The sequence below is a fragment of the Thunnus maccoyii genome, chromosome 17, assembly GCF_910596095.1.
Source record: "Thunnus maccoyii chromosome 17, fThuMac1.1, whole genome shotgun sequence".
Lineage (NCBI taxonomy): Eukaryota > Metazoa > Chordata > Actinopteri > Scombriformes > Scombridae > Thunnus > Thunnus maccoyii.
Genome location: NC_056549.1, coordinates 15,841,329 through 15,867,666, shown reverse-complemented (window position 1 = coordinate 15,867,666; position 26,338 = coordinate 15,841,329). Strand labels below are relative to the sequence as shown.

At 40.1% G+C, this 26,338-nt stretch overlaps 1 protein-coding gene across 5 annotated transcripts in view; it reads left to right on the top strand.

Annotated features, from left to right (window-relative positions):
- Positions 1-23,598, top strand: part of LOC121882331 (steroid hormone receptor ERR2-like) — a 99,245-nt gene extending 75,647 nt beyond the window's left edge. For all 5 annotated transcript variants that reach the window (XM_042390517.1, XM_042390516.1, XM_042390515.1 and 2 more), the window contains 4 exons: positions 7,499-7,609; positions 8,089-8,250; positions 16,147-16,416; positions 19,298-23,598. In XM_042390517.1, the coding sequence (XP_042246451.1) occupies positions 7,499-7,609; positions 8,089-8,250; positions 16,147-16,416; positions 19,298-19,542 (788 nt within the window). In that variant the 3' untranslated portion in view covers positions 19,543-23,598. The remainder of the gene's footprint in view (positions 1-7,498; positions 7,610-8,088; positions 8,251-16,146; positions 16,417-19,297) is intronic.
- Positions 23,599-26,338: the final 2,740 nt, after the last annotated feature.

Sequence of the window (26,338 nt, the reverse complement as noted above, 5' to 3'; positions counted from 1 at the left end):
GCTGCATGGATGGACACAACAGCAGCCCGAATCCCCCAGGCTCCACCTATAGAAGACAAGGAACCGCCACCAGTGGTGCCTGAGTGGGAGCTGGGCCTGGACCCTTTAATGCCTTTGTGACAGAGTATCACACCTGAGTTTTATGAAAGGGGGGGGAGTGCATGAACTGGGGTTCACACAGTCATATGATGTAAGATTGCATTGTTGAAATACGACTGTTTTTCAACACATTAATAGTTATCAGAAATAACAATATGCTGTCTGGCAGTTCATGTGTACGAGGTTGGTGTGGTAACACAAAAGTAAAAGTCACCTATGTTGTTACATTAAGAGTTATATGGCTCGTCATTTCTAACCACAACATTTTAGAATGTGGCATCCCAATTTGGAGACATATCACACTGGGTCAAGTTCTGGAGTTGAGCCCACTGCCATCCACACTGATTGTATGATATATATCCTGACATAAAAAGAAGCAGTTAGAGAATTTGTTTATAGGCTCCACTTGGAGACAGAACAGTCATAAATTTCCTAAAATAAAACCATGGTCATACAGTTTTGTTGTGTTCTGCCAGCTCCAAACATGTCTCATAATAGACACCAGCAGCAGTTAACTTCAATCTGTGCTAGTAACACAAGATTATATGTCAGGCTCTTGGTACACTTCCACCAATATAACTCTCTGTTCACAGCACACTGATGTAGCTGTGTTTGTTCATCTCAGAATGAAGGGTTGTATTATATTGCCATTACAGCACTACTATTTATACATGCGCCCACACTTGATGTCTTCATCCCATCCCAAATATCTCACACCAAGGCTTTGACTTACAGCCAGAAAAAATAACGTAGCTTCAGAAATAAAGCTGAAACTATTAGCGCATGCTTAAGGGAAAAACGACGGGGTATTGTCTGTGGCAGGCCATACTAAACCGTTCATGTGGACAGTCAGCATGTGTTAGGGGGAGTCTGCCGCTCCTGAGACACAGCATCACAGCCACCGCGACATGTGGCACAGTCGGTGATTCTCTGAAAGTGATGGCATTCAATTAAAAGGCAAAAGGACATTTAATTGTGGCATAGTGCTGTGGCGTGGCCTCTTACAGACTTGGGGGGGCTTTGATCATGGAATCAGTGGGGGGGCCAGCAACTTGTCCTACTTCATGTAATGAGATCACATAATAGTGGACAAGTGGCGGTCATGGAAAAGGAATAATCACATTGTGTAGTGTATGAAGCAATCTAACAAGACGTCTGCTGGATAAATCGGGCATAAAAAAGATGATTTATTGTTTATGATGATTATTCATCAGATAGGGGTACAGCCACTACCTGTGTTGCTTTGTAATCTTTATGTTCTATTTCAAGATATTTTTCTAGTTTTACTAGTTATCATAAAGATACTGACCACAATGTTAAAATTTTTCATCCTCTGCTTATTTCCTTGCACCTTATTTTTGCCGTGACTCCCACCCTTGCTCACAACATCCTGACCTTACAGTATGTTTATACTCATTCTAGTGCAACAATATCATAATTGTGCGATCAGTTGCTCTATAAGTATCTAATAATTCCACAAGGACCCTCTAAAGTCCTCTCCAAGCATGCCATCCTGAATTATAAAGTGCCAGCTGCCAGGGTAAGACCAGCACCGTTGGTGGGCAGGGAAACCCCTCCTCCCTGCAACACCTGCCGCTAATCAGCTGACTTCAGTTCTTAAGCCTGATTCTGTGGCTTCATGTGCGTTTGGAGGCAAGTGTAGATCCAAACTAATCAACCTTTCTGAAATAGACAGAAAAGTAAAAGCCTGACACACTTTAGCAGGAAGCAGGAGGAAATGTTTGTTATGTGTTTGATAGTCGTGTGTGTTTTTTGTGTGGGTGCACATTACACGAGTTAGAGAGTCTGTACAGCTTATTGTGACAATGAATTAATTTTGTATAGAAGAGACCCATGGAAAGCATATTGCAGATGACAGGCTTCTTTCCAGATCCGGCTTTACTACTGTGCCACAGCAGAGTGCCTGGATGAGCTGGGTGGAAGGTAGAGGCTGTTTGAGGAACCCATCTCGTTCAGTGACCCCTTAAATGTCCAGCTGAGGCTGATAAAAGGTCACAGGTCCAATGGAAAAACTCTCACGTAATTACAACTCGCGGAAGGTATGGTGTCAGTCACTACTGCCAGGAGTCAGCGCCCACAGCTAATAGCAGCGCTAATACCCCCATAGCATTACTGTATGGTGTTAAATGTTGCAGGAATTTGTGGGTTGAATTATCTTTTTTTTTCTTTATAATTTGAGTCAATCTTGTTATTTTCTGCTGATGATGGAAGTTGTTTTTTGTACTTTTTTGTAGTTTTAGTGCTGCAACAAAATCTGTGAAGGTCTATGATCAAGTAATTACATCATCATGTTAGCAAATTTGCATGTTTAAAAACAATGTCCTGTCAAGACAGAAGCAAATAACACTATAGGCAAGCTGATTTCTATGTAAAATCTGTTAACAATTTAAATTAAAAGACATTAAGCCTTTTCTCTTCTGAAGTTAATACTTGCAGGTTTTAGTGTTTCTGTGGCGTATTCTTTGCTTGTGGGGGATTTTCTGACACCACTGTAATGTGGTGGATGAATACAAGCTGCCAGACTATTTTGGCAACCTACACCGCTGTCTCGCCCTCGCCCGACCACAGATAGGGATCAGCAGTCTTTCCTGAGCGAACGTGGCTACCGGGGTAACATTACAGCCTTATTTTCCTCCAGCCACATACACAAAAGATTAGTAAAGCCATATCCAATATCACAGACTGTCAGGTCCCTTCCCAATCAATAGGTTTAGATCAGAAACCAATCTATACACTAAGATTACATCATCAAAATAAAGATATAGCAAAGGTCTATACTGTATGGGTGCCTTTAAAGTCTTAGCTGATACACCGTCTACAAAGCCAGGTTAGCTTCTGCTTGTATTGCTCAACCCACCTCCCACCACCAACCCCCTGACCTCTTGTCACTTCATCTTTTATTGTACCACAAACTTGTCTATCTAACAGCACATGTATGTGGCCTTGTTTGCTTTTTAGGGGTGTCACAGTAGTTGGCAGAGTACAGCCCTGAGTCTGCGCCCACCCAGAGGCTCTGCACTGTCCTGTCCTCACTGTCTGGCAGGTGATATATCAGACACGGAGGCTAACACGTGTTTCTCTGAAGAAGGGGATTTAACAAAGTGGTGACCTCTTTACAACCCTCTGATACATACACTAGACTCACACACAACACACCCGTTCATGTACACACATGCCAAATGTATATCACGCCTACAAGTGACATGGAATCAGACCTTGAGGTACACCTGCTGGCACCCTTCTCTCGTCTTTTTCTCTTTCACCCACTCTAACGCACAACAAAGCTGTGCAAACGCCACAAACTGAACACCTGCAAGGCCAATACACCAGGGATCCTGAATCGACCATCTCCAGCCACGCAGATGTTTTCGATTACAGGCGCATTTGTGGTCAGGGTAGCTCTGTAATACACAGTAATACCCCTTGTGGACATGTCGGCTCAGATTTATGAAAAGTGTAAAACATGATAAAGAAAGCGATGCCAGGGTGCGCTGTAATGGGAGAACAACTCCAGCTTTGTCTTGTCAGCTCATCAGGGGTTAGAGCAGGTGGGACGCCATCCTGACAAACACCACCACCCCCCACCACCCCCCTCCTCTGGTCTGTTACCCATTTTCTCCTAGACTCCCTCCCTCCCTACAGCCCACCCAGACTCTGAACAGTCAAACAAAAGCTGTCCGATGCCTTTAGTTCTTTGCAGGCTTGCAGACTCGGCCCTCCGAAGTAGGTCTGGAAGGGCAAGGTCCCTGTGCCTTGTAAAGGGTGAGTGATCGTGTAGGAGGGGCCGCATGCTGCATCCCTCTGATTTTTCCCAGCTAAAATAGGGTGCTCCTAATCTCCCTTTGGCAGCATTAGCCAGCCAGCCAATTCTGACACATTCTCTAGAAAGAAGCGCCTCTGACAGGTGAGGGGCTGAAAATAGTTGCGTGAGATACATACACACATGCACATGTTCCCATAGTAACACACAAGCTTGATACACATGAGCCACATGCACATTTGAGTGATGAAATCTGTTGTCTATAAAGTTTATTCTGCCTGACATAAATTAATCTAGCATAAATGTCCCTTGTGGTACTTTTCGTTTAGGGACTTTTTTATTATTTGTATTTTATTCTGGACATTTTGTTCTTCTTTTTGGATTCATATTTTTATTGATTACCTTCAGCAGCCTACCAAATTTCTGTTGTTTTGTTTGTGTTCTGTGTTTTTCTTATTTCTTTTATACTGTGTGCAGGCCCATAGCAACCATGGAGGACACTAAAGTCATGTCCTCTGTATTTTTTAACCATCCTTGGTGAGATATATGCAATACAATTTCTTTAAAACTAACACAATGTGAGCATTTTATAGACTTATTCCAGTATTTTTAGACTCAATATTTTTGTTGAATTAATTTTTTTTTTTTAATTTTCACTGCCTTTAGAACAACAAAAAATGAATAAATAAAAGATTAATTATTTCCCCACCAGGATTTTATTCCTGGCAGTGTGGGGAAGGTGTATTTAGAGCATATGTGGTCTTAATTGTGATCAAATATAATTAAACAGGTAACAGGATGAACAGAATATGACAAATCCAAATATTTACAACATTTTATAAATGTGGTCTCTGGTGTCACTTCAGTACAGTATATATAAAATCCTGTGACAGCCCTGACTGTCAGATTTTTAATTGCTGAAGACTAGCTTGTAACTACCTTGTGGAAATAAATGGAGATACAAAATATATAAAGAATAAAAATAAACACATAATATAATGAAATAAATACACATACACACAGCAGCCACCACATAAATGAAATCACAACAGCTTCAATCAGGAATGTGCTTTAAGGTTGCACGAGTCAATAAAGATATTGAATGTGAAAGGGATGCCAGGGTCAGGTGGTGGTAAAGATTGCTCCTATGCAAACATGCCTCATCGTCTATCCACATACATGTGCACGCACACACACACACACACACACACATAGCAAGGATAGACTGTCAGCCAATATCTTTGCTTCTCAACCTTTCTCTCTCATAGTCTGCAATAAGTTATGAGCATACTGTATTGTATTGTACTGTATGATCTTACCGAGCTCATAACACTCTCACACACACACTTCTCCCACCTCTCATTCCCCATGCTCTTTTACCCCATAACCTCACCCCATGCATCCATATTTTGGCTGCCACATTTTATGAGGGCCCAGCAACCGTAAAAAATGGATCTGGATGCTTTTAAGATGATCTGTGTGCCTGGCCCCTCACTACCAGGACACAATCTCTCTTCTGGACTACATTGTCTTGAAGCATGCAGGCCGCAGTGGTTTTGGGCCTGAGGTGTGGAATGTGGTGCTGACGATGACACAACCCGGAGTGTTACTCCACCACCATCACCAGCCCTCTACAAGGGGCCTCATCCAGCTGTCTTGTTGTGGTCAGATTCTCAGTACTGTGCCATATCACATGGGGAGGAGATAATCCCGCACTGGTCAGATCAGGCACTGGCTGGGACAGGCAGGGCTGTCAGGGAGGAGACGTATACCCGATGCTGAGAGAGAAAAAGAGACAGACGGAAGAAAAAGTGAGACAAAGATAAACAGAGATCTTGCAGAACACTGATACATTTTGGCCATAAACAGCAGCTTTTCCTGTGATATTCCCCAACGCTCCTGTTCATCAGCATTATCTAAACCCTTTCTTTCTCTCTCTTTATCATTCTCTCTGCCTTTGTGCTTTTGGTCTCTGTCGATTGCAGCGCCGCTAAGCTGTAAACTGAAACTGGTTAGCGCTGAGCTCTTAATTCTTGTCAGCGTCTATTAATTATGGGCCAGTTGGATGTTCCAGTTCAAACAGCCCCCGCGGATCTTGGAATTCTAACTCCGGCTGTTTGGTCACTTGTCGCTTGTAGCAGCCACATGACCCTGCAGCCCGCAGCAGGGAAACCAGTGTGTGTGAGTGTGTGTGTGAGTGTGTGTACATGCATGTGAGGATGGTGGGACATGTCAGGGACAAAAACAGCAACAACTCACTGTCACTTAGTCTGACAAGTCTATACATAAATTTAGGGTATAAACCTTAATATATTTTTGCATTACACAAGCTTATTGTTGTGAAAGCCTTTAACTGCATACGCCTTTATTAGGCCTATGTGTGTCATTAAATAGAGAGGAAGCGATTGAATTGATTTAGTATGTGGAGTACATGCGCACAGTTTCCTGAAGCACAATTCATCATTTTAAATTTACCTTAAACAAGAGTAATAGTAAAAACAACTACTAAAGCTCCATCTATCGCAAACCTAGTTCCTAGCTGCCTAACTGACTAATTAAAACCGCATCCACATGTGTTCAAAGAACAAGAAGTCTATTTGCAAGCCTTATTGATTACTTTAAGGCGTACAAATGGAAAGCTGTGTTAGGAGAGGGGCTCTCGATTTAGCTTCAATCTGCCAGGCATAAAATGATCTCACTGTGTTTGCTGGGAAGAATGAGCTCCCTCTGGGCACAGTGGGTAATTAGGTTAGTGGATAGTTGGTGTCAGGAAATTGAAAGACCATCCTAATCGGATTCTTTTGTTTCCAGGGGAATCAAAGGAATTTATATGAGTCACTGGGAAATCTCACACGACTCAATTCCACTTGACCATGTAAAATCTGTTTGCTCTCCCTCAATGCACAAACAACTTTTAATACAAGAGTGTAAATCCAGCACATAAGGTGCATCTGATGTCGCCCGTGTCCTCTGAGATGGCTTTCGAGATAATCCCAGATATGTCACGTTTGTATACTAACTAGATACTTACACTCTTCCATCGGTAATCTGTATTGAATAGTCGCTCTTTCCAGTTGAAAGGTTAAATACAAAGATAAAAACATCAGTGGTCTCAGTTACAGTATATGCATATAATCAGGAATAAATTACTTTTGAAAGGTTTCCTTAATGAGCTTGGTATACCAGTTAGTAATGTAATATAATGAGCAAAACATTTTTGGACAATCCTGTATATGATACCGAAGCCTCAGTTTTGGTGGTATAGGGTGTGCTATAATGAGTTAAAAAAAATAATAAAGTCCTTGAAATCCTTGACAGAGATTTATGACTCAGCAAAATATATGCAAAGAGGATTTCATCATTAGCAGCAGCTGTAACTATAGTAAAATGTACCATGTTGCATTTTTAACTAAATCTACTGATGAAGATTTACCCTGATAGATATAATAAAATAAAAATGAACCAGTAAATAGAAGGGGAGGAGGTTGCTCAGATTAATTATATTTTATTCCATTTTACTAAATAATCAGTGAGTTTTACTCTTGCTTCAAAGTGCCTTTTATCTGGTATTTTAATCTGGTTTATCTGACATATGCACATTTATGATATTTTTTGCAGGTGTACGTCTGGACCGGGTGAGAGGGGGGCGACAGAAGTACAAACGAAGGATGGACGCAGAGAATGGCGGCTACCTCGGTCTTACCATCCCCCCTCCAGCCAAAAAGCCATGTGAGTCACACAGTTTGGTTTGGTTTTTTTCATCCAGTTTAATTATGCAAATTTGGGAGATGCATTAGCATTGCAGAAAGGTGATATTATCTATCAAATTTTGGGGACTCAGAGCGGTGAATCGGAATACCGCAATTTATTTAATTTTTACAAAATATCCCAGTGTGGAATGACATTTTTAGATGCATAGATGGATTTTTTCTGTCATGGGGGGAAAAAACCTGTGTTCAGTTATGCTGCTGTCAGATTAATCACCAGGCCAACCTTCCAACTGTTTTAGACTTTGCACAATAGATTATGACATGCTGTTATGATAGTTTTCAAATGTATCATAACAAAAAAGTAAACATATTATAATTACATATTAATAATTGTTTTCTTTTTTAAAAATATGTGTGTACTGTTGCCTAAAATCACAACACATTTCTCTTTTTTCTCTCCTCTCTCTTCATCCCTGCATCCGTCGTCCTGTCTCTCAGTGACAAAGATCGTTTCCCATCTGTTGGTGGTGGAGCCAGAGAAGATATATGCCATGCCTGACCCCACAATGCCCGACGGAGACATCAAGGCCCTGACCACGCTGTGCGACTTGGCCGACCGTGAGCTGGTGGTCATCATCGGCTGGGCAAAACATATCCCAGGTAAAGAAACATGACTGCAAATGAACAGCTGTGTTTTCTTGGATCTTGAACACTTCAACATTGTCAAATATATGCTTTATGTTCATAAAAAAAAAAAGATTTCAGTAAGTAGTAAATGGTATTCATTTGTGAGTTCTGATAAAAGGATTATTGTAAGGCAACTTATTGTAAGCCTTGTTTATATTCGGGTCTCCATAGATGGCATGCAAGCTATGAGCATGTACAGAGGCATTTTTGCGTTGTTTGTTGTTCTCCAAAACGTCAGGGGGCTTACAAACTAAATATTCTGTGAATAAGCAAAAAGTCAGTGTTACCGGAAGAACATCATTATCCAACATGGCAACATGCACTGCCCTGGAGCTCATCAAAAAGGTGACGCAAGAGGAGATGGTCTGTCTGTCTGTTACATGCAGAGAGAGGTCTCGATGGGGAATATAGCCATATTGTGAGGCCGATGCATGCTATCAATGAGGAAATGCACTTCAGCCACTTCTGCATGTCCGTGAGCAGCACACGCCTAGTAACAAAAATTCAGAGGCGCACAACCAAGCGTCGCAACAACTGGCAGAGCCTTCACGCTCAAGGCGAAAGACGCAATGATGTCATTTTTGGCGCACGCACCTTCATGCTGGGGACACTGTGTCATGCATAAACCTAGCTTTATGTTCCTGGTAAAGCGTGGAAGTAGACTCGTTTGCTTTTTAATTTGCAGATATGATACAGTATGAGAATACAGAAGAAGTTCAATGACTGTTGAGCACATATAAACACCCCCCCCCCCCCCCCCCCCCCCTAAACACACACACATCCATGCACACACAGGATAATTAACATCTGCTACTCATCTGCACCTAAGGGAGAAGCTAGTCCCATATTCTAAAATCTAATCAATAAAGAGCAGCTGAAACCTTTGATTTGACTGGGCAGGGTGGGAGAGTCGGGGGGGTGGGATCCGCCCCTATGTCAATGTATTCCATTTCAATCCCAGACTTAAAGAAAGCAATCCTCTTTCTTACTTAAGGAGACTACACAGGGCCTGTGGTAAAATTGATTTACTTAGGGAAATACTGACGGATTTCCCCAGTCCTTGTTGACAAATTCTTAAATAAGACTTGTTATGCAAATGTTCTCAGATCTTCTTTTCTTTTCATCTCTATCAGTTGAAACAGACACTTTGGACCTCAGTGTGTTTAAAGGGAACACAGGTTGGACTAAAAGTAGATGCATGTCATTGATCCAATCAAATATAGTATGTACAAAATTGCACAAGTAGAACAATTCAACTAATTAAACAGAGAAATATTTTAGATAAAATGGAGACATGTTTGAATTCACAATAGGGCTGCAACTAACATTTTTATTATGAATTAATCAAGCAATTATTTTCTTTATTATTTTTTTTATACAGAAAATAACAAAAAAACAAAAAAAAAGTGGAAAAATGGCGATCACAGTTTCTCAGGGCACCACGTCCTTAAATGTCTTGTTTTGACCAAAACTCAAAGCTTTTTAATTTTGAATAATAAAATAAAATAAATAATAAAAGCAGCAAATCCTCACATTTGAGGATCTAGAACCAGAAAATGATTGGTGGTTTTACTTAAAAAACCACTGCAACTATGTATCAATTATAAAAATGATATAATTTGTCTATCATGACTAATTGTTTCAGCTATAATGTCATGTAACGTAGTAAATTAATTTGGATCTGTAAACATAACAACTAGAGATTATTTTCTTACCTGTGGTTTGTCAGTTGGCACAACCACCAGCAGTTTAGCTCCCTGTTCTGTCCAGGTTTAACCCTAATCACTGATTCGTCATCAAATTTACATTTGACACTTTAATTAATGTAATTTGGTGTGGGTGAAGGTGTGTTGATCCCAAATCGGCCCTAGTAACCTCAAAGGATCAACTCTGCAAAGACACAGGGGAGCTGTGTAGTCTGATTAGGAGATTAGGCTTTGGAGGAATGCTGGGGTATGAGGCAAGGGTGCTGTCTCACCACTTCGGAGTTTACACCGAGAAAAAAAAAAACAATCTTTATCAGGGACAAAAGGAGCATCCCTGACCCAAATGCACAGTTTCTTCCATGACCTCTTTTTCATCCAACATCCTGAGAACATGGATATGTGTTAACTAGCTCTTTTTTCTGATTCAGGTATATATTTTTTGAGAGTGAAAAGGAGGCCAGATACACATTCCTCAATTTAATCATAGCCACAGGGAGGGGTGCGGAAATGAATTCAAGAAATTTACTGTCATATTTTTGGACCTCAATCTCTGCTACATTTGTTATGTATAACTATTGATCTGGTATGCTATGAAGATCTAAATCCAGACCTGACAGAGTTATTAAAGGGGCATGTGACACTCTGGGGACATTTTACCCGGGGCCACCAGGTCAGAGTGTCACCAAGTAACGATTAAGACAAAAGGGGTCCCTACAGTTTAACAGTCCACTCCCACCATTACACTCATAGCCCACTGCACAAATGGCCTTAACGATGAGGTAATAAGAGTCATTACTGCGGATCGCTCCATTAATGTAAAAGTCCTTCAACATCCAGATGTGAAACGTTTCATAGGTTTTCTGTTACATGTTGTCATTTTGAAAGCTTATATATTTGTGGTGGATAGCTGGGCTCAAGACGAGTTTACTTTAATGTACAGATATAAAAACACATTTGGCCTCCCTGTGCATTCGAGCCCAAGTTAAACATGTTTGAGTGGATGGCTGTGACTCATCGCTAGGCAGTCATTGATTGGATGTTACATTTACACACACTGTCACGAAAATGGAAACAGAATCATAGCGTGGTTGTCAGGAGGTCAGAGGTGGCCACTAATTTGTGCAGCTGTTAACACACACACACACCATCTCAGACGTGTAACTGCACACAACATGTGTAGATTTATATTCGAGCCAGCATTCACCGCCCTCTGGTATTTAATGTTCACTCAGTTCAGAGCATCGCTTTCTTCCTCTTTGATTTTTTTCCCCCTTTTTGCTCTGCCACTCACACACAGACTCTCTCTGCTGTCATATCTTTCACACACAGTCTCTCGTTTCCTTGTTCTCTTGTTCCCCTGGCTCTCCCCCTCCTACTCCTCCTGCTCATATAGGGCCCTCTAGTCTCATTATTACCTCTGTCTTTTTATTAGGCCCATTAGGGCTCTTAGGAGGCCTGTAATGATACTAAATGAATAGAGAGTGAACTGCTGTCTGTTTTAGACCTAGCTCTCAATGACAGCTTCAAGCTTCACTGCCAACCACTCAGTCACTTCATTGTACTGAATAGGGATTCAATTACTTATCTGATCTGTACCTGTGGGCTACTGTACTGTTGCATAGCCGAAGCACTTTTCTTTTTTGTGTGGGGCTGCAAACAATTGCTAACATCCCTCGGTTTGTTCAGGATCAGGTACATTATAGATATAGACAAGCAGTATAATATTAAATTGTATGGTTGGGTAGGGGAAATTTTGATTCTGATTCATCTTCCCTACTAGGGCAAAATGGAATCTGACTTTTTGACACCTACCTATTTAAAGAAAATATTATCTCATATAAATGCATTTTTCTGTAAAAACACCATAAAACTGAGCAAAAAAGGGATAAATCAAACCGTAGTAGCTTGCATGCACTGTGGTTTTACAGTCTGTTGTCTATACAACCGTTAACTGCACTCTTTTAGTGATCTAATTTAATCTCTAATTTAATCTCTCAGAGATTCAGCCAATTAAACAGCTAAAGCAAAAGAGCTATGTTACCCGGTGAGATAGCCACAGCTAGCCTTCGCTAAAGTTGAATTTCCCTTCTTTTATGCTTTCTCTGTAACTGAAAAGTATCAATTTTGAACCAATAGTTTGATAATTCAGTTGGTTATCCAATATTAATGAATAAGGCAAAACTAAGTTTTTAAAAAATTTTCTGTAACAAACTAGTTCAAAATGACGAGAAAGTTCAAAAAAACACTGTTCATTTGTAGATTCTGCATTTCCCCCTTGCATTCACTCAAGATTGTCCAATTTATTAGGTATCACGATATCTTTAGGTTCAATAATCGGACTGACAACGTAAAATCAAGGCATTACAACTGTTCTGTCTGTTACTCAGTTTGCAGTGCAAGCTGATAACTTTAAACCCCTTTTTCTCAATTTTGTAGTTACTGCTCTGCCTTGTAGGGTTGAATATTAGATATGAATCTTATAGTGCAGTGTAAAGCTATCCCTTGTCTCCGTTCATGCCTTTTGTCATTGTATGAGGCGGAAACTGCAGAGACAGAGACATAGACATTCCGTATTTTGCTCAATATTGTGTCATGTTTGCTCAAACAGCATTAAATCAGTAGGGTGAAATATTGATATTTCATCAGGGGGAATCATCCTCCAGTGCAACACTTAACTCAGCCACCTCCAGGCGACGTACCTGAAGCCCCAAGGGCGACCCCCAGGGAGCCAAGAAGTCACTCCATCGCTTCAGTAAATTGAGTGCAAAGGGGAGATAAACACGGGCTGTGGAAAAGGAAAAGAATGATCAAGGGGCAGACAAATGAAGAGGGTGACATTTGAGATATTTGAGAATTCTTTCACAAAATGTGTAAAGTATGTTGTAGTGCAAAAAAAAAGAAAAAGCTGAACATAGGAAGATGAAATGGTGAATAATAACCAATTTATTAATGCTTTTATGGTCAGCCAAATGAGAATTTTGATTTATTAATTTATTTTTTTGTCTGTATCATTTCTTCTTTATAATTGGTTAAAGGGGACCTATTATCCTTTTTCTTATTTTCAGTCATATATGTAGTGTTACAGTGTCAGATATTCATATTAAATGTGGCCAAAGTGTCAAATAATGAGGTAAGCATATGTAGAAGTAATCCCTGTGAGCAAAAAGCACAAGCTTCAGACTGCTCCGGATTCTCGGTTTCCAATGTTTTTTATCTACTTTCAGCCTGAGCAGAAGTCAGCTTGTGATGGATTTCGTAAATGGTCATCTGCTCACTGCTCCACTCCGCTAACATTAAGGCATTTTCCATTGTTTTGGGGGTAGTCACGCCAAGCTATGACTCGAGTCGAGCTGGCACGTTGTGAGTGTTTTTTCCATTACGCAGCACTGCAAAGTAAATTAAGTTATTTACCTGTAGGAGGTGTGCTGGTTGTCAACAGCTCTTCATCAAACATCATCATCACTGTGGCTGTTTCTGCTTGTACTATTCCTCCCTGCATTATTGCTAACTGATCCGCTGAACAAATAGCTCCAAATATCTCCATATCTTATTGTGTCGACCGATTTTTAGCACCACTAACAAAGCTCTTTTAATTCGATGAGGAATATGTTTCATTTCCTGTAAATTTTTCACAATAAAAGTCTCCCATTATATAGTCATTTATAAGTTTTTAATATGATCCAGTAAAGCAGGAAATAATGGGTTTTTATCAGTAGTAACTTAATACGACTCTGATACACCTGCCCCTCGGCAAGCTTCAGGGAAAGCTGGCCAATCAGAACAGAGTGGGCTCATCGGGAGGGGGACGTTAAAGAGACAGGAGCTAAGACTGCCTGTTAGAGACAGGCTGAACTGAGGGGCTGCATAAGATAAATAAGGAGTTTTTTGAACTGTGAATCATGCAAATCTACTCTAGTGGAGTCCAAAAAATAAAAATATAGAGCTCAAAATGAGCATAACAGGTCCCCTTTATCCTTTTTTCTAACTCACTTTGGATTCGTCCAGACAAATAACATGTTATGAGTACAGTCATTGATCCTGTGACATTATACTAAATATACCTTAATCCGTTAATTTTCTTTCAAAAGTGTCTTTTGGGGATGGAGAGTAAATTCATGAATTCCCGATGCTGCCTACAGTATCTACATTCTGTGATGCCGTAGTCCTCCCATCCCCCCACTAAACGTGTACCGGATGTCCTCCATCAACTGTCTGTTTGTCAGATCTGAGGCTTGGATCGATCCCCTTTCGCATTTGGTGGACTGATTACAATCTACTAATCAATGACACCCCCAGCACTCTTTTCTCTCTGCCTCATTCTCTCTCTCCCCGTCGTTTCTCTATTTGCTTGATAAGAACCATCGGGAGGACCTCTTTTAAGTCAACCTGCCCCATTCCCCATCCATACAACCTCAGATTTAAGTAAGCAGAGTGGTGGGTTCAGGGCCCTGGTCAATACCCCCAATCACCTTCCTATTCACCATAGAGTAGTGAAAGCTATTGTGGAGGTTGAGGTCCTTTCAGGTGTCCGTCTGTTTGATGTGGTGTGTGTGAATGTTAGAGGAGAGAGTTGACGGGTCGACCTCAAGATCCTGGATGATTTGTTACTCCAAGTTCAGAGGGTTGAACACAAGAGACAAAAGAATGAAGAAGGTGGCTATCAGGTTGAATATGTCATGTTTTTTATTTTGTTCTTAGACTTTACCTTTGATGGATTGATGAAATCTTTTCAATCACACCATGTCACCAAGTTGTAATAAAGCCATTCATTTAAAGAGAATAATTGTTTTTATGAGTGATATAACTTTTTGGCACAAAGCACAAGAAGAATCAAATAAAATTCAACATGTCACAATACTTCTGCTGTGCTGTGCTTTATACCCCCCAAGTTTCCCGTTATCTTGCCTTCATCATGGTGCTATCTGAGGTTGCTTCAGTTTTTTATACACAGTTCATCAATTATTTATTTGATTTAATAACAGAAATATACATTTCCATTAATTGAGTATCTTTTTACAAAATTTAAGGTTGAAAAAAAAGTTGAATATCCATTTGTCAGGACAAAACACAGTCTCTTATTTATGGATGGTTCAAATCTACCATTGACCTCAACATACCTCTTAAAATGTATATCGCTCCAAAAAAAGTCTTGTTTTTTGAGAGCTAATCTACTGAACTTTACAAAATTGGCTTCAAATCTAGTCCCTCATGGTGCCCAATTTAGAAACCCAAATTGCCTCCCTTTTGCCCCCCTCTTGTAAAGTGATATGGCTAATTGACTAACTTTATATAAGGAAACCAGAAACCAACTCTACTGGAGATGAGTTATGTGACCTGTTTGATTTTGATAGAGAGAAATAATGGTAGAGATACTTAGGACAATTTAATTTCAGCCTGTTTATGAAGTGAAATTTTAAATAGAGAATCTTTTTGTTGTTGTTCTAAAAACAAGAATTAATGTTATATTTCTTATTTTTGTGACAAAAAGAATGTGAAAAGGTTAGGGTTAGAAGTGGATTTGTCTACTAAGCTTGTGTGCTTTTGTACGGTGTGTGCAGAGGGACTGACTGTTGACAGTTGATGGTTTAAGTCACCCTGGGTCATGTTTCAAAGGCCTTTACACTTGACTGATTTATATTCTTGAGTTTGAGTTTATTAGTATTCATGAATTGTATTCATGCTCACAGTTAACAACTGAGTGGAAGCAGAATTTACAGTAATAAAAGTAGAAATATATCTATACATGGTTGTACATCATAAAAATATAAAAAATATACATATATCTATATATACACATGCACCCATACATTCATACTCATACATATGCATTTACAAATACAACTATACACTTTCATATAACCATGCATACATTTTAAAAGCCACCACATACATTCATCAGCCTCCGTTCCAAGTTGGATTGGTCCAGGGATTGTGCAGTATAGTATACACAGGCCATAAAACATATAGAGGACTTGAGAGGGCCAATTACAGTGCAGTGAATGTTAGAAAGACAATTACATCTGATTGACAAGAGCCGTGACACTGTTTACATAAAAGTTGGTAAACTCTTCAAGTAAAGGCTCGTTAATGTATTGATCTCCTGTTTTGTCACGTGGTTGTACTGAGTTCCTTGAAAACCTACATTTTATTTTTTATCCGGCAGGTTTTTCCACTCTCTCACTGGCGGACCAGATGAGTCTACTGCAGAGTGCCTGGATGGAGATCCTGGTGCTGAGCATTGTGTTTCGCTCGCTGTCGTGCGAGGACGAGATCGTCTACGCAGAGGACTACGTGGTGGACGAGGAGCAGGCGAGGATCTCAGGCCTGCTGGACCTGCATGTTGCCATCCTGCCACTTGTTCGACGCTACAAGAAGCTGCGCATTGATAAGGAGGAGTTTGTCACGCTTAAAGCCATTGCTCTCGCCAATTCAGGTAAGGTTAACTTCTTCAACTGTGGCAGGACAGTCATCACTCATGTTTTGGGGCCAAATATTGTTGAAACCCAAGAACTTCACTTTGAAATACTAGTAGAGATTTTAAAGTTTCACAATATATCAAATATTTCAGGCTGAATGTTATGGGAAATGTTTGGGGACTTACTAGACATGGAAGTCACCCAATGTAAAGAACATATTGCATCAATGAAGAGTTGGAGCAAAATGATAAAAAATAGTAGATATATGTTAATGTCAGACAATGTTAAGTAACCATTTTTTCAACCATAAATCTACTTAAAGTGGAAATAAAAGGAAACTGGATGTCAGGGGGCATACAATGCAATAAAAAATAGTATAAAAAAGAGCGCACATTTTAAATTACTTTTGGTCAAGGTACACTCCAAAAAAAATGGTTTATTTAAAGGTATCATCAATAACTTGTGTTTTGCCAAATATTCTGTGGGCTGTGAGGTGCTGTGAGCTTGACATGAAGGTACATCTCTATGTTAAATCTCAAATAAATCTAGATAGTTGGCATTTAATTAAAGCAAACAAAGAAATAAAACTAAAAATGTCAAGTGATTATCTCGCGGGCCGATCACTTCCACAATGAAGGATACCTGATAAGAGGGGACAAAAAGGTCAGGGGCATGGTTGTTTAATTTAAACACCCCCTATAACACCCCCTATGTATGTATGTGTGAGAGTGTGTGTGCATTTATTTTTTAATTTGTGTGCACATACGTGTGTGTGTGTGTGTGTGTGTGTGTATGCGTGTGTCTGTGTGTGTGTGTGTGTGTGTGTGTGTGTGTGAGTGTCTGTCACATTGCGCTCTCATTTTCTCCATCTCCATAACAGTAGCTGCCAGCGTGCCACAACCGAAGGAGATATATTTAGCATTTCATTAGGAAAACAGGGGCTGTCAATAAAATGTGTTAAGTGGAGTGGAATGAGCGTTGGGGAGCGACGGGCCTCGTTTGTTCCAATGTGAAAATGCTGTGCCCGTATCGACAGTTTGCTTTTCATGAGGCTGGGCCTGTCCCCCACTAATCAATGCCTGTTAGGAGTCTTTTCTCCTGCCTGACTGAAAAATGAAAAATGCTGAGCCCAGAGCTTTGGTCTTCTGATGACAAACTCTCCATGGGAGAGTGGGAATCTGCAGGAGGAGAGAGGGGAGGATAAATGGCAAGGGAGGGCTGGAGGGGGAGGCGGGCAGGGGGGGTTGATGGAAAGACAGGAATGTTAAGGTAAGGGAGAAGTGTGAGAGAGGAAGGCAGGGGTTGAGAGGGAGGCTCAGGGAGGGCGAGAGGGCAGCTTCGGCTCGTTTGAACACAGTCTCGGAAAGCTTCGGCTCCAGGGGTCCTGTGGGTGTGACAGCTGTGGAAATTCATGGCCATTGATTTTGTAATTAGCGGAGTATCGACGGGATTGACGCCAGGCTGCTGACAGATTACATGGAAATTGTTTCTTCAAAGTTAGTTTTGCATTCCGCCCCTAACCTCCTTGAACACACACACACACACACACACACACATTTGACAACACTCTCCCCGTGCATTTACACACACTGACACACATTTGAAAACATTCTCTCTTTCTCTCTCCCCTCCGCTCCCTGTTTCTCTCTCTCTCTCTCTCCATTTCACACACACACACACACACACACACACACACACACACACACACACACACACACTCGCACTGCAGCCAAACGAGGATCAGATCAGTATTAACATGAAGGTTTCAAATGAAGAGTGCTGGAACACATGTGCGGTCCACATAGCCTAGTTAATTTCCCAAGATAGAAACGCAATTTACACAGAAGGCGACTGGTAAAAGAGACTTAATCAGTCAGTTAGGAACATAATTAGCCTTGTACGTTCCTTTTTTCTGCCTCATTTACATGTTCATACACAGTCTTACTTCACTCCACAACTTTCATGACACATAGCGGAGCTGATCTAATTCACTCACACACTTCAATCAGCAGCCACCGTTTGGTTTAGCTTTAGTAATACAGTGTGTTTAGGAGGAGACGAGTCTGTCTTATTCTGTTAGATATACTAAGCTAACAAGTCTTTCAGTTCAATTATAATACTGAACTGAATTCACGTTTTGCTGTGCACAGTTTTATCTATAAGTTAATGAATTATGGATATGAAGCGTACACATGTTAGACCTGACAGTCAGTGCTGATTGTTCACCTCACTGCAAGTCTGTGCGATGAAATTGGCTGAAAGCAAACCACCGCTTGTCCATTAAAACACTTGCTGTCAGCTTGTCCTTTGGAGGACAAGCCTGTGTTTTTTCTAACTTGTAGACTTATACATAGAGAGCAGTTTTTAATAAGTCTCAACTGGTTTTATTTTAGAGCTTATACATAAGGGGGCCAACTGCTCTTTCTTATGGAAATGAAGGCCATCTGCTGCCATCATTCAGCTGAACGATATCCTAGTAATGCAGCCATCTGAATTCATTAGCAGGGGGGATGTATGTGGTCCATGATACCAAAAGAAATGAATCTTTTTCCTGTCCCACCGTATATTTATACAGACCTACAGTATCTCTCCCTTTTCCTCTCTCTCCCTAGAGTCCTGGCCATGCACAGGCATTTATTTAAGGAGCGTCATTAACTACTAACAAGAGAAAACCTCTCTCCAAAATTGCATGTTTGCAAAGACAGGGTGCAGAATTCAAAGCCAGCAGATAATGCTGCTGCGCCAAGTTGTTGCAGCTGTAGATGTTTGTACAGAAAATGTTGTTTTTAAGTTGCACAGCAGTCAACGAAACCTAAAGAAATGTTTAATGTGTAACCTTAAAACGTCTTCTTTTCCTCTTTTCCCTCCATCTTTCCCCCACTACCCTTCTCGCTCCAGACTCCATGCACATAGAAAATATCGAGGCGGTACAAAGGCTCCAGGATTCTCTCCACGAGGCTCTGCAGGACTTTGAGGGCTCCCAGCATCCGGAGGACCCTCGACGGGCAGGCAAGCTGTTAATGACCCTGCCTCTGCTCCGTCAGACCGCCACCAAGGCTGTTCAGCACTTCTACAGCATCAAAATGCAGGGCAAAGTCCCCATGCACAAACTATTCCTTGAGATGCTGGAGGCCAAGGCTTGACACCCGGGCCAGATGTTTGACAGACAGCTGCATCACCCAATGCGAGGCGAGGGACAGCCCATAAAAAAAAAATAAGGTGGTGTGCCAACTGACAGTGAGAGGATGAAGCTGGGACTACTGAGTCATTTTAACACCTTTAAACGGTAATAAACAAAAAGAAAGAAGGACTTGAAATGTTTTAAAAGGGTGAATATCAACCTGATTGGTGTGGGATCATGATGATGTATATAAAGATGTTGTGTACAGAAATCAGGCAACCAAGGTCTTGTTATAACCAGAGACCCAATGCTCTATATCACCTGAAGCTTCTGTGAATTTGTTACTTATCTTATTTTCATCTCAAAATGGAAGTGTGTTAATATAAATGTCCTAAAGAACTGTACGGCTACGTAGCCTCATATGTGATTTTGTTTTTTTCTTTCATATTTTCTAATCTCAGTTGTTAAAGCAATAGTCTCTAACTGGTCTACATATAATATGTGTACTGTATATTGTGTGAAATTGCACTGGGCGGGGGGAAAATTGTTAGACATATTCTTATATTCGTCATCAAAGAAAGCGGTACCCACTGTGGGTATGTAAGATTCTCGATTTCCTCGTGATATATTTACCTCGTGGTAGCGTCATCGACTCGGTGGTTATAGTCAACTTGGTGCTTACAGAAGGACGGTGGTTGGCTAGTGATCAAAGAGTTTGCACTAAGCATCTATGAATAATGTGGCAATAATGGGTATTGTACTAGTGAGTCTCAGTCAGTGGTTTTTGCTTATAGAGACTAACCCCCCAACACCCCCCCCCCTTCTCACTCCACACTTCTCTCTATGTTCTGAAATATTGGCAACTAAACGTACTGTGAAACATACACACAATAGTGATAAGCTAAATTCTGTGCTATTTTTAAAAACTAGATTGTACGGCTTGACAACAAATGTATTTATTTTCTATAGATCCAGGTAGTGGACACAATAACAGATTTGTCTATACAATATAATGCAATCCAAATATGCCCTTTAATGCAACCTGATAGCCCTGCAATAAATACTACCTTTGTGAAGCTTATAATGTACAGTTTGTGTCAGATAGGTGCTGATTCTGAGTCTGTAGATGTTGTATCAGATTGCATTATATCGTACAAGTGTGGCTGTTATTGTTGTATTCAGCCCAACTTTATATAGGTTGTATTCTCAAACAACAAGTGTCACTATATTGGTTAGTTGCGCAGCTAAGAACATTAGTTTGTTTTCCACTTCCAGCCAGGTTGATACCAAAGTCTTTATGCTAGCCTCACACATCTGAACTTCAAACAATTTTAGGAGCCTGTATTTTGTTCTCAGTGTGACCTGCCGGATGCGTTCCAACAGATCACCAGAGATTTAAGTGCGTGTGAAACAATATAATGAATTTTCTTCTTATAATTTCCTTTTTATTAAACCATTAGCAACAGTTCACGTGGATATTAGTCAATATAATGACACTTGTGTTCCTGAGAATAACTTGAATTACACTCTGAATTGAAACTCAACAAACAATAATGACAGAATATATCAGACCTCACTAATGTTCTGTATATATAACTGTTTTATAGCTCGTCTTTAATGAAGGTGCTAATCATTCAGACTGGCACTGAATGTGCATTTCTACAAACGCTGACACTCTGACACACTGAGGTGCACAAACTAATTTAATAAATCTGTATATTCCAGATGTTTTAGAGCGTAATTTCTATCAATTGTAAGCCAGTTGTCAAATTATTCAAAGATAGCAGTCAAAATAATGTGATACAGTTATCAGCAGTATTTCTGTCCTGATAACCTGAGCAGGTTAGATGGAACATGTTATCATAAGATCAAAATAATACAATAATAGATTAATCAGCTGCTCTTAGGATTATAGTGAGACAGATATTGACCCTTATAAAACACTTTAACACAGTCTTTGAAGTGTCAAGTGCCATTAGCTTCTGCCCAAACAGGTAACTAGAAAGAAAACATAAAGCCAAGCGACCAGTAACTACAGACGCAGGCCAGTTTCTGCACTTGAGATGATCCCCACAGGAGCAGACGCTATTGATTCACTGTAATGTAATGAATAGATAATTATAACCCAAATACAGTAGAGAATACAGTTCCCATGATGCAATTCCCCAAACGTGTAACCAGCTAATCCATCCTCAGTTGAAATTAGGGATGTATCACCTTTGTACAGTAGCAAACCAAAGCATAGTGTCCTCAAATACTTTAAAATGAAACACAGAGCAAGTAATACTCATAAAACAGCAACACCGAACTTGACTGCTGTTTTCACATGAATATGGTTGTATTTTAATGATGGTTAGACCTTCACTCTGCTGAGTGTCCAGCTGTGCGTATACTCAAAAGCCAAGATGAAAATCTTTTATCTTTTTATTCAGTCAATTTATGCATTGATTACACATCAGTCTCTTTGTCAATATGAGGCACTGTGTGAAGTTGCACCCTGTAGTCCAACTATTAGATGAAACTACCATAAAAAATGTGATGTTTTTTTAATACTGAAGACTGTGTTGAAACATTTGAAGGAGACCGCGTCAATAAGCTAACTCATTTCATGTTGTGCTGGTTGTGTGAAGCGTCAGTGAAAACAAAAACTTGACCAAAACATCCAAACCAACCCTCCCTCCTCTCATCAGAGTTCGTTCGTTGCACTTTGAAGACTGTTAGCAGATAATTGTTTCCCAACTTTCCCTTCTCTCAAATTAATATAAGAAAATAAAAAGGGAAAAATGCTTAATTTATTTTCAGAGTTCTAAAACGGTTCTACTGCATCCAATTAATCCTAATTGTCTCCTAAGCCGAAATTCTCAATAGAAATGGAGCAATTAAATTTCTGCTTTGGCTCTACCTTGGGGACAAGAGACATTTTATTTCGGTTGACAGTGGGGAGGGTTTGTCTAAACCTTTACAAAGGCGATTTCATGGGCGTCTGTAATAGTTTCATAACAGAACGATCACTGGGCTATGCAAGGCAAATATGGCCACCTATGTTCCTTGTGTTGTGGAGAATCAGACCCACATTTAGTTGTGCTTTGTTTACAACGTGGACATACTGTACAGTGCAAATGTATTGTGCATATTTCACTATACTATACTTTAGCTGCTGTGCATTGATGTAACTATGATTATTTGTTTCATTTCCCCGCTTTAATGAATTTCTCATGATGTATTAACAACTTCATCACAGATTTAGAGCCCACCTGATTACCTGTATAATGTAAATCATTGTATTAAGTCAACGTGAGAATAAGTTATATTTGGTTTAACGTTGGATATTCTCTTATTTTCTTTTGTGTGTCTCTCATTGCTGAAACACACACACTCTGTGTGATCATCGATTTTGGTTATCGGCACAGCAGGACGTACAGCAAGCAAAGTACTCTAGACCCTATACCTCAATTCATATTTTGAAAATTACACTGGGTTTGGAAGCGGGCCATGGGTTCCTCCAGGGAATCAGTGGCACAGAAATAAAGTGACATCACTGACTGGGTATTAAAAAAAATGTAGATGAACCTACTGCAATTGGGGAACACATTCCTCGGAGGAGAAAGCTGCTTATTCGTTGTTCCATTTGCGGACTTATCTTATCTCCGTGCACTCTGAGATGACAAGATTTACATAAAACATGGAGGAACCACCCTGGCCGTCCTAGTCCGCGGTGTATAAAGGACCCTGCTAGGTGTATGTACTATAGACATGTGATTACCCAAGAGGTTTACTCCCCTCAAAAGCAATATGTTAGCAATTGCGATATATGAATCAAGTTAAAAGGCAGCTTTGGTTCATTTTAATTATAAACTTACCTTATGCTCGGGAAAAAGGACAGGGTAACTATGCACACACGTTCAGAGTCCTGGGGAGACAAAGGGAAAAATGTGAAAAAATGTTGGAACTGAGAAGCAAAAAGCCAACCACAGCTGGGTTTCACTGGACAGTATTGTGTGGCATTTTCTTGTGTTTTGTTTGTTGTGTTCATGCCTACTGTACCCATGTGTAAATATATGCTTTTTTTTTTTTTTTTTTGGAGTGAGTCAGATCTAACAGTGCACTGAATGTACAGTGACAATAAAATCACATGGTTTATGTAATCACTGCAATGGATTTTTTATTGAAAAATATGTCCAATTCAACAAATATAGGAAGAAAACAATCGATAAAAAACTTAACTCAGTATGATAAAGGTCAGATCATATTTACTGACAACGTAAACTTCATTTTGTTGCAAGGAGTTGTCATGTTATAAGGTCTTCTATGGATATATTTAAAAAAAACAAAAAAACAACAAAAACACTGCTATATTGTTCATAAATCTTCTTCTATTCCACATAGACATAAACTTTCAACCACAATGGCCTTCGTCAACTCTAACCGTCAGATCTGAGGAAGATCATTAGTGGTTACAATAATTTCTATGTCCATGTACATTGAAAGAAGAATTAGGAACAAGATAACAATGTGCATGTTTTTTCTTATAGCTTTTTTTTGTGCACACTGTTACTCTGTGCTGCACCTACAAAGGTTTTCAGGATGTGTATGCACTAGTTTGATAAATCTTTAATATGTGAAGCTATAAAATACTGTTGTTCTTAGTTTTCAGTAAGTTGATAATTTTGGAAAGAAGAGGTTTTCACCATACAATGTTGATATTGATATTTTGCTATACAATGTAATATAATTCATATGTAGAGAGAGAGAGAGAGAGAGAGAGAGAGAGAGAGAGGATTTCACCCTTAACATAGTGAAAAAAGGCACAGTTTTACCATTATCTACAAAAGACATAAAGTGAAATAAAATTTACAGCAAGACACACTCACCTCCACTCATTCACTTTTCATGTTAGATTTTAAGTCATTGTGACTTGTAACTTTCTAAAAATTATATTTATTGTAAAGAGTTTCATAAACAGGCAAAACTCTTGTCCTTCCCTTTGACAAAAAGCAAGACAGGCTGTTGTTTTGTCCACCTGTATGTAATATACTGTAATTTTATTTATTATCTGCCATAATGTACTTTCGCTATTTTATATCATCAACAAGTCTCGGTGAACAGTCAGGTTGTCATTCAATGGATATAAACAAAATGATAGTGAATATTAATTTTATGCTGTCATTAGAAGCATCAATAATCGAGTGAGTCGTGTGGTCTTTGAGCAGAAACAGACTGGTCCTGATCTCACACCACGGATAAGAAATGTACAGTCAGACAGCGCTAAGCATGACCAATCATGTATGTGAGCTTCTGTATGTGCACTTGTATGTTTTTGCAAGACGGTGCCTTGGGGTGTAACGGCATCCTCCTGCCCCAACTGTCAGTTGGTTAGCCGTCTACACAATGTCCCGTTTGACCTTGCGTTGGCTACGCTAGTGGCTGAATGCACATCTGACACACTCCCTTCCTTTGTGGTGCAATCCTGTGGAAGTCATTTAATTTACTGGGCTTTCAACTTCAGCCAATATGGGGGTTGGGGAGTAAGTCTATGTTTAATCAGCCTGCCACAAACCATTCCCCTAAACAAAATCAACTATGATGTCCGGCGAAAAGATCTCTCAACAGAAGATTGAATTAAACAAATAAATGGGCTTGTCACGTTTTCATTTTTTATTTATTCTCTTGGCACGGCTACGCCCGCCACTCCATATTATTGCTGGAAATAACAACTGTGTATTAAGTTGTGGATTGTTCTGCACAGTATTATTACCCATATATCAGTAGTCAATGAATAGGTGCACTTAAGGACTGCTGAGAAATAACTGATGCTATTAAAAAAAGTCAATGAAACTTAAAAACTGAGGAAAACACAATCTATCTAATGAACTTCCCTCATGATTGCCGCTCTTTTTATTTTTCTCTCTGTTTTCAGTCATGTAAAAGAGAATTAGGGCATGGCCCACTGTCCTCAGAGTGACTTTCCATCGTGTAAACCATTTTTTTATCCTCCTTAAATTGTCACCAGTTGTCAGGCCTGTCTGTACTTAAGAAGGGGCATTGACACTGTCACACTGCGGTCTGTTAATCAGGCAACCTTGTTGCCTACCTCTTTCAGAAAATCTATGATCACACTGTTAGTGCAACCTTGTACTGTCACCACTGGGTTTAGCTCCACTATCGTACACTGCTTCCTCTACCTTCAGTGAGGATTATTCAGCAGCTGAGGTGAGAGTCCACTGAGAATAGGCTGTAAAGTGTCAGTCATGGTTACCCAGAGTGGTGTTGTCTTAGACAATGTAACTAGGTGAAAGTGAGTGAAGGAGATAGGAAACCATCAATATGCTCCCTGTGTAAATTGAAGAAGGTCATGATTTATGGCTCACGGCTACTGCATACATACATGCTGAATCTACTCTTTTTTTTCCCTCTCTCGCCTGGCTCAAGGACAGGTAAGGGTGCCTTTCCTAGCAGCTCATCCCCACTGTGCAGTCTGTGGCACTTTGTGATGGACAGCCCTGTAAGAAAAGGCTGGTGTTTTTCAAAATGAATCGAGCGCCATCTATAGGTCGCCACAGTGACTGGTGTACAGAGAGCGCAGGGAGCGAGGGGAGGGAAGAAAGAAACAAACGATCAGATAAGCATTAAAATGGAGCACTTAGCCTACCTGTGATATTCTTCATCCAACAGCCTCTTTTAGTATTTCATCACCTCATCAGTCACGTCCGTCTTTCAGTCTCCTTTTACTTGGGGACTCAGACAGAGAGGGGACAGCTGTGGGTTTTCTAAGGCCTCGCAACAGCTGCAAACCCCGCATGGCATTGCATCTGTTCAAG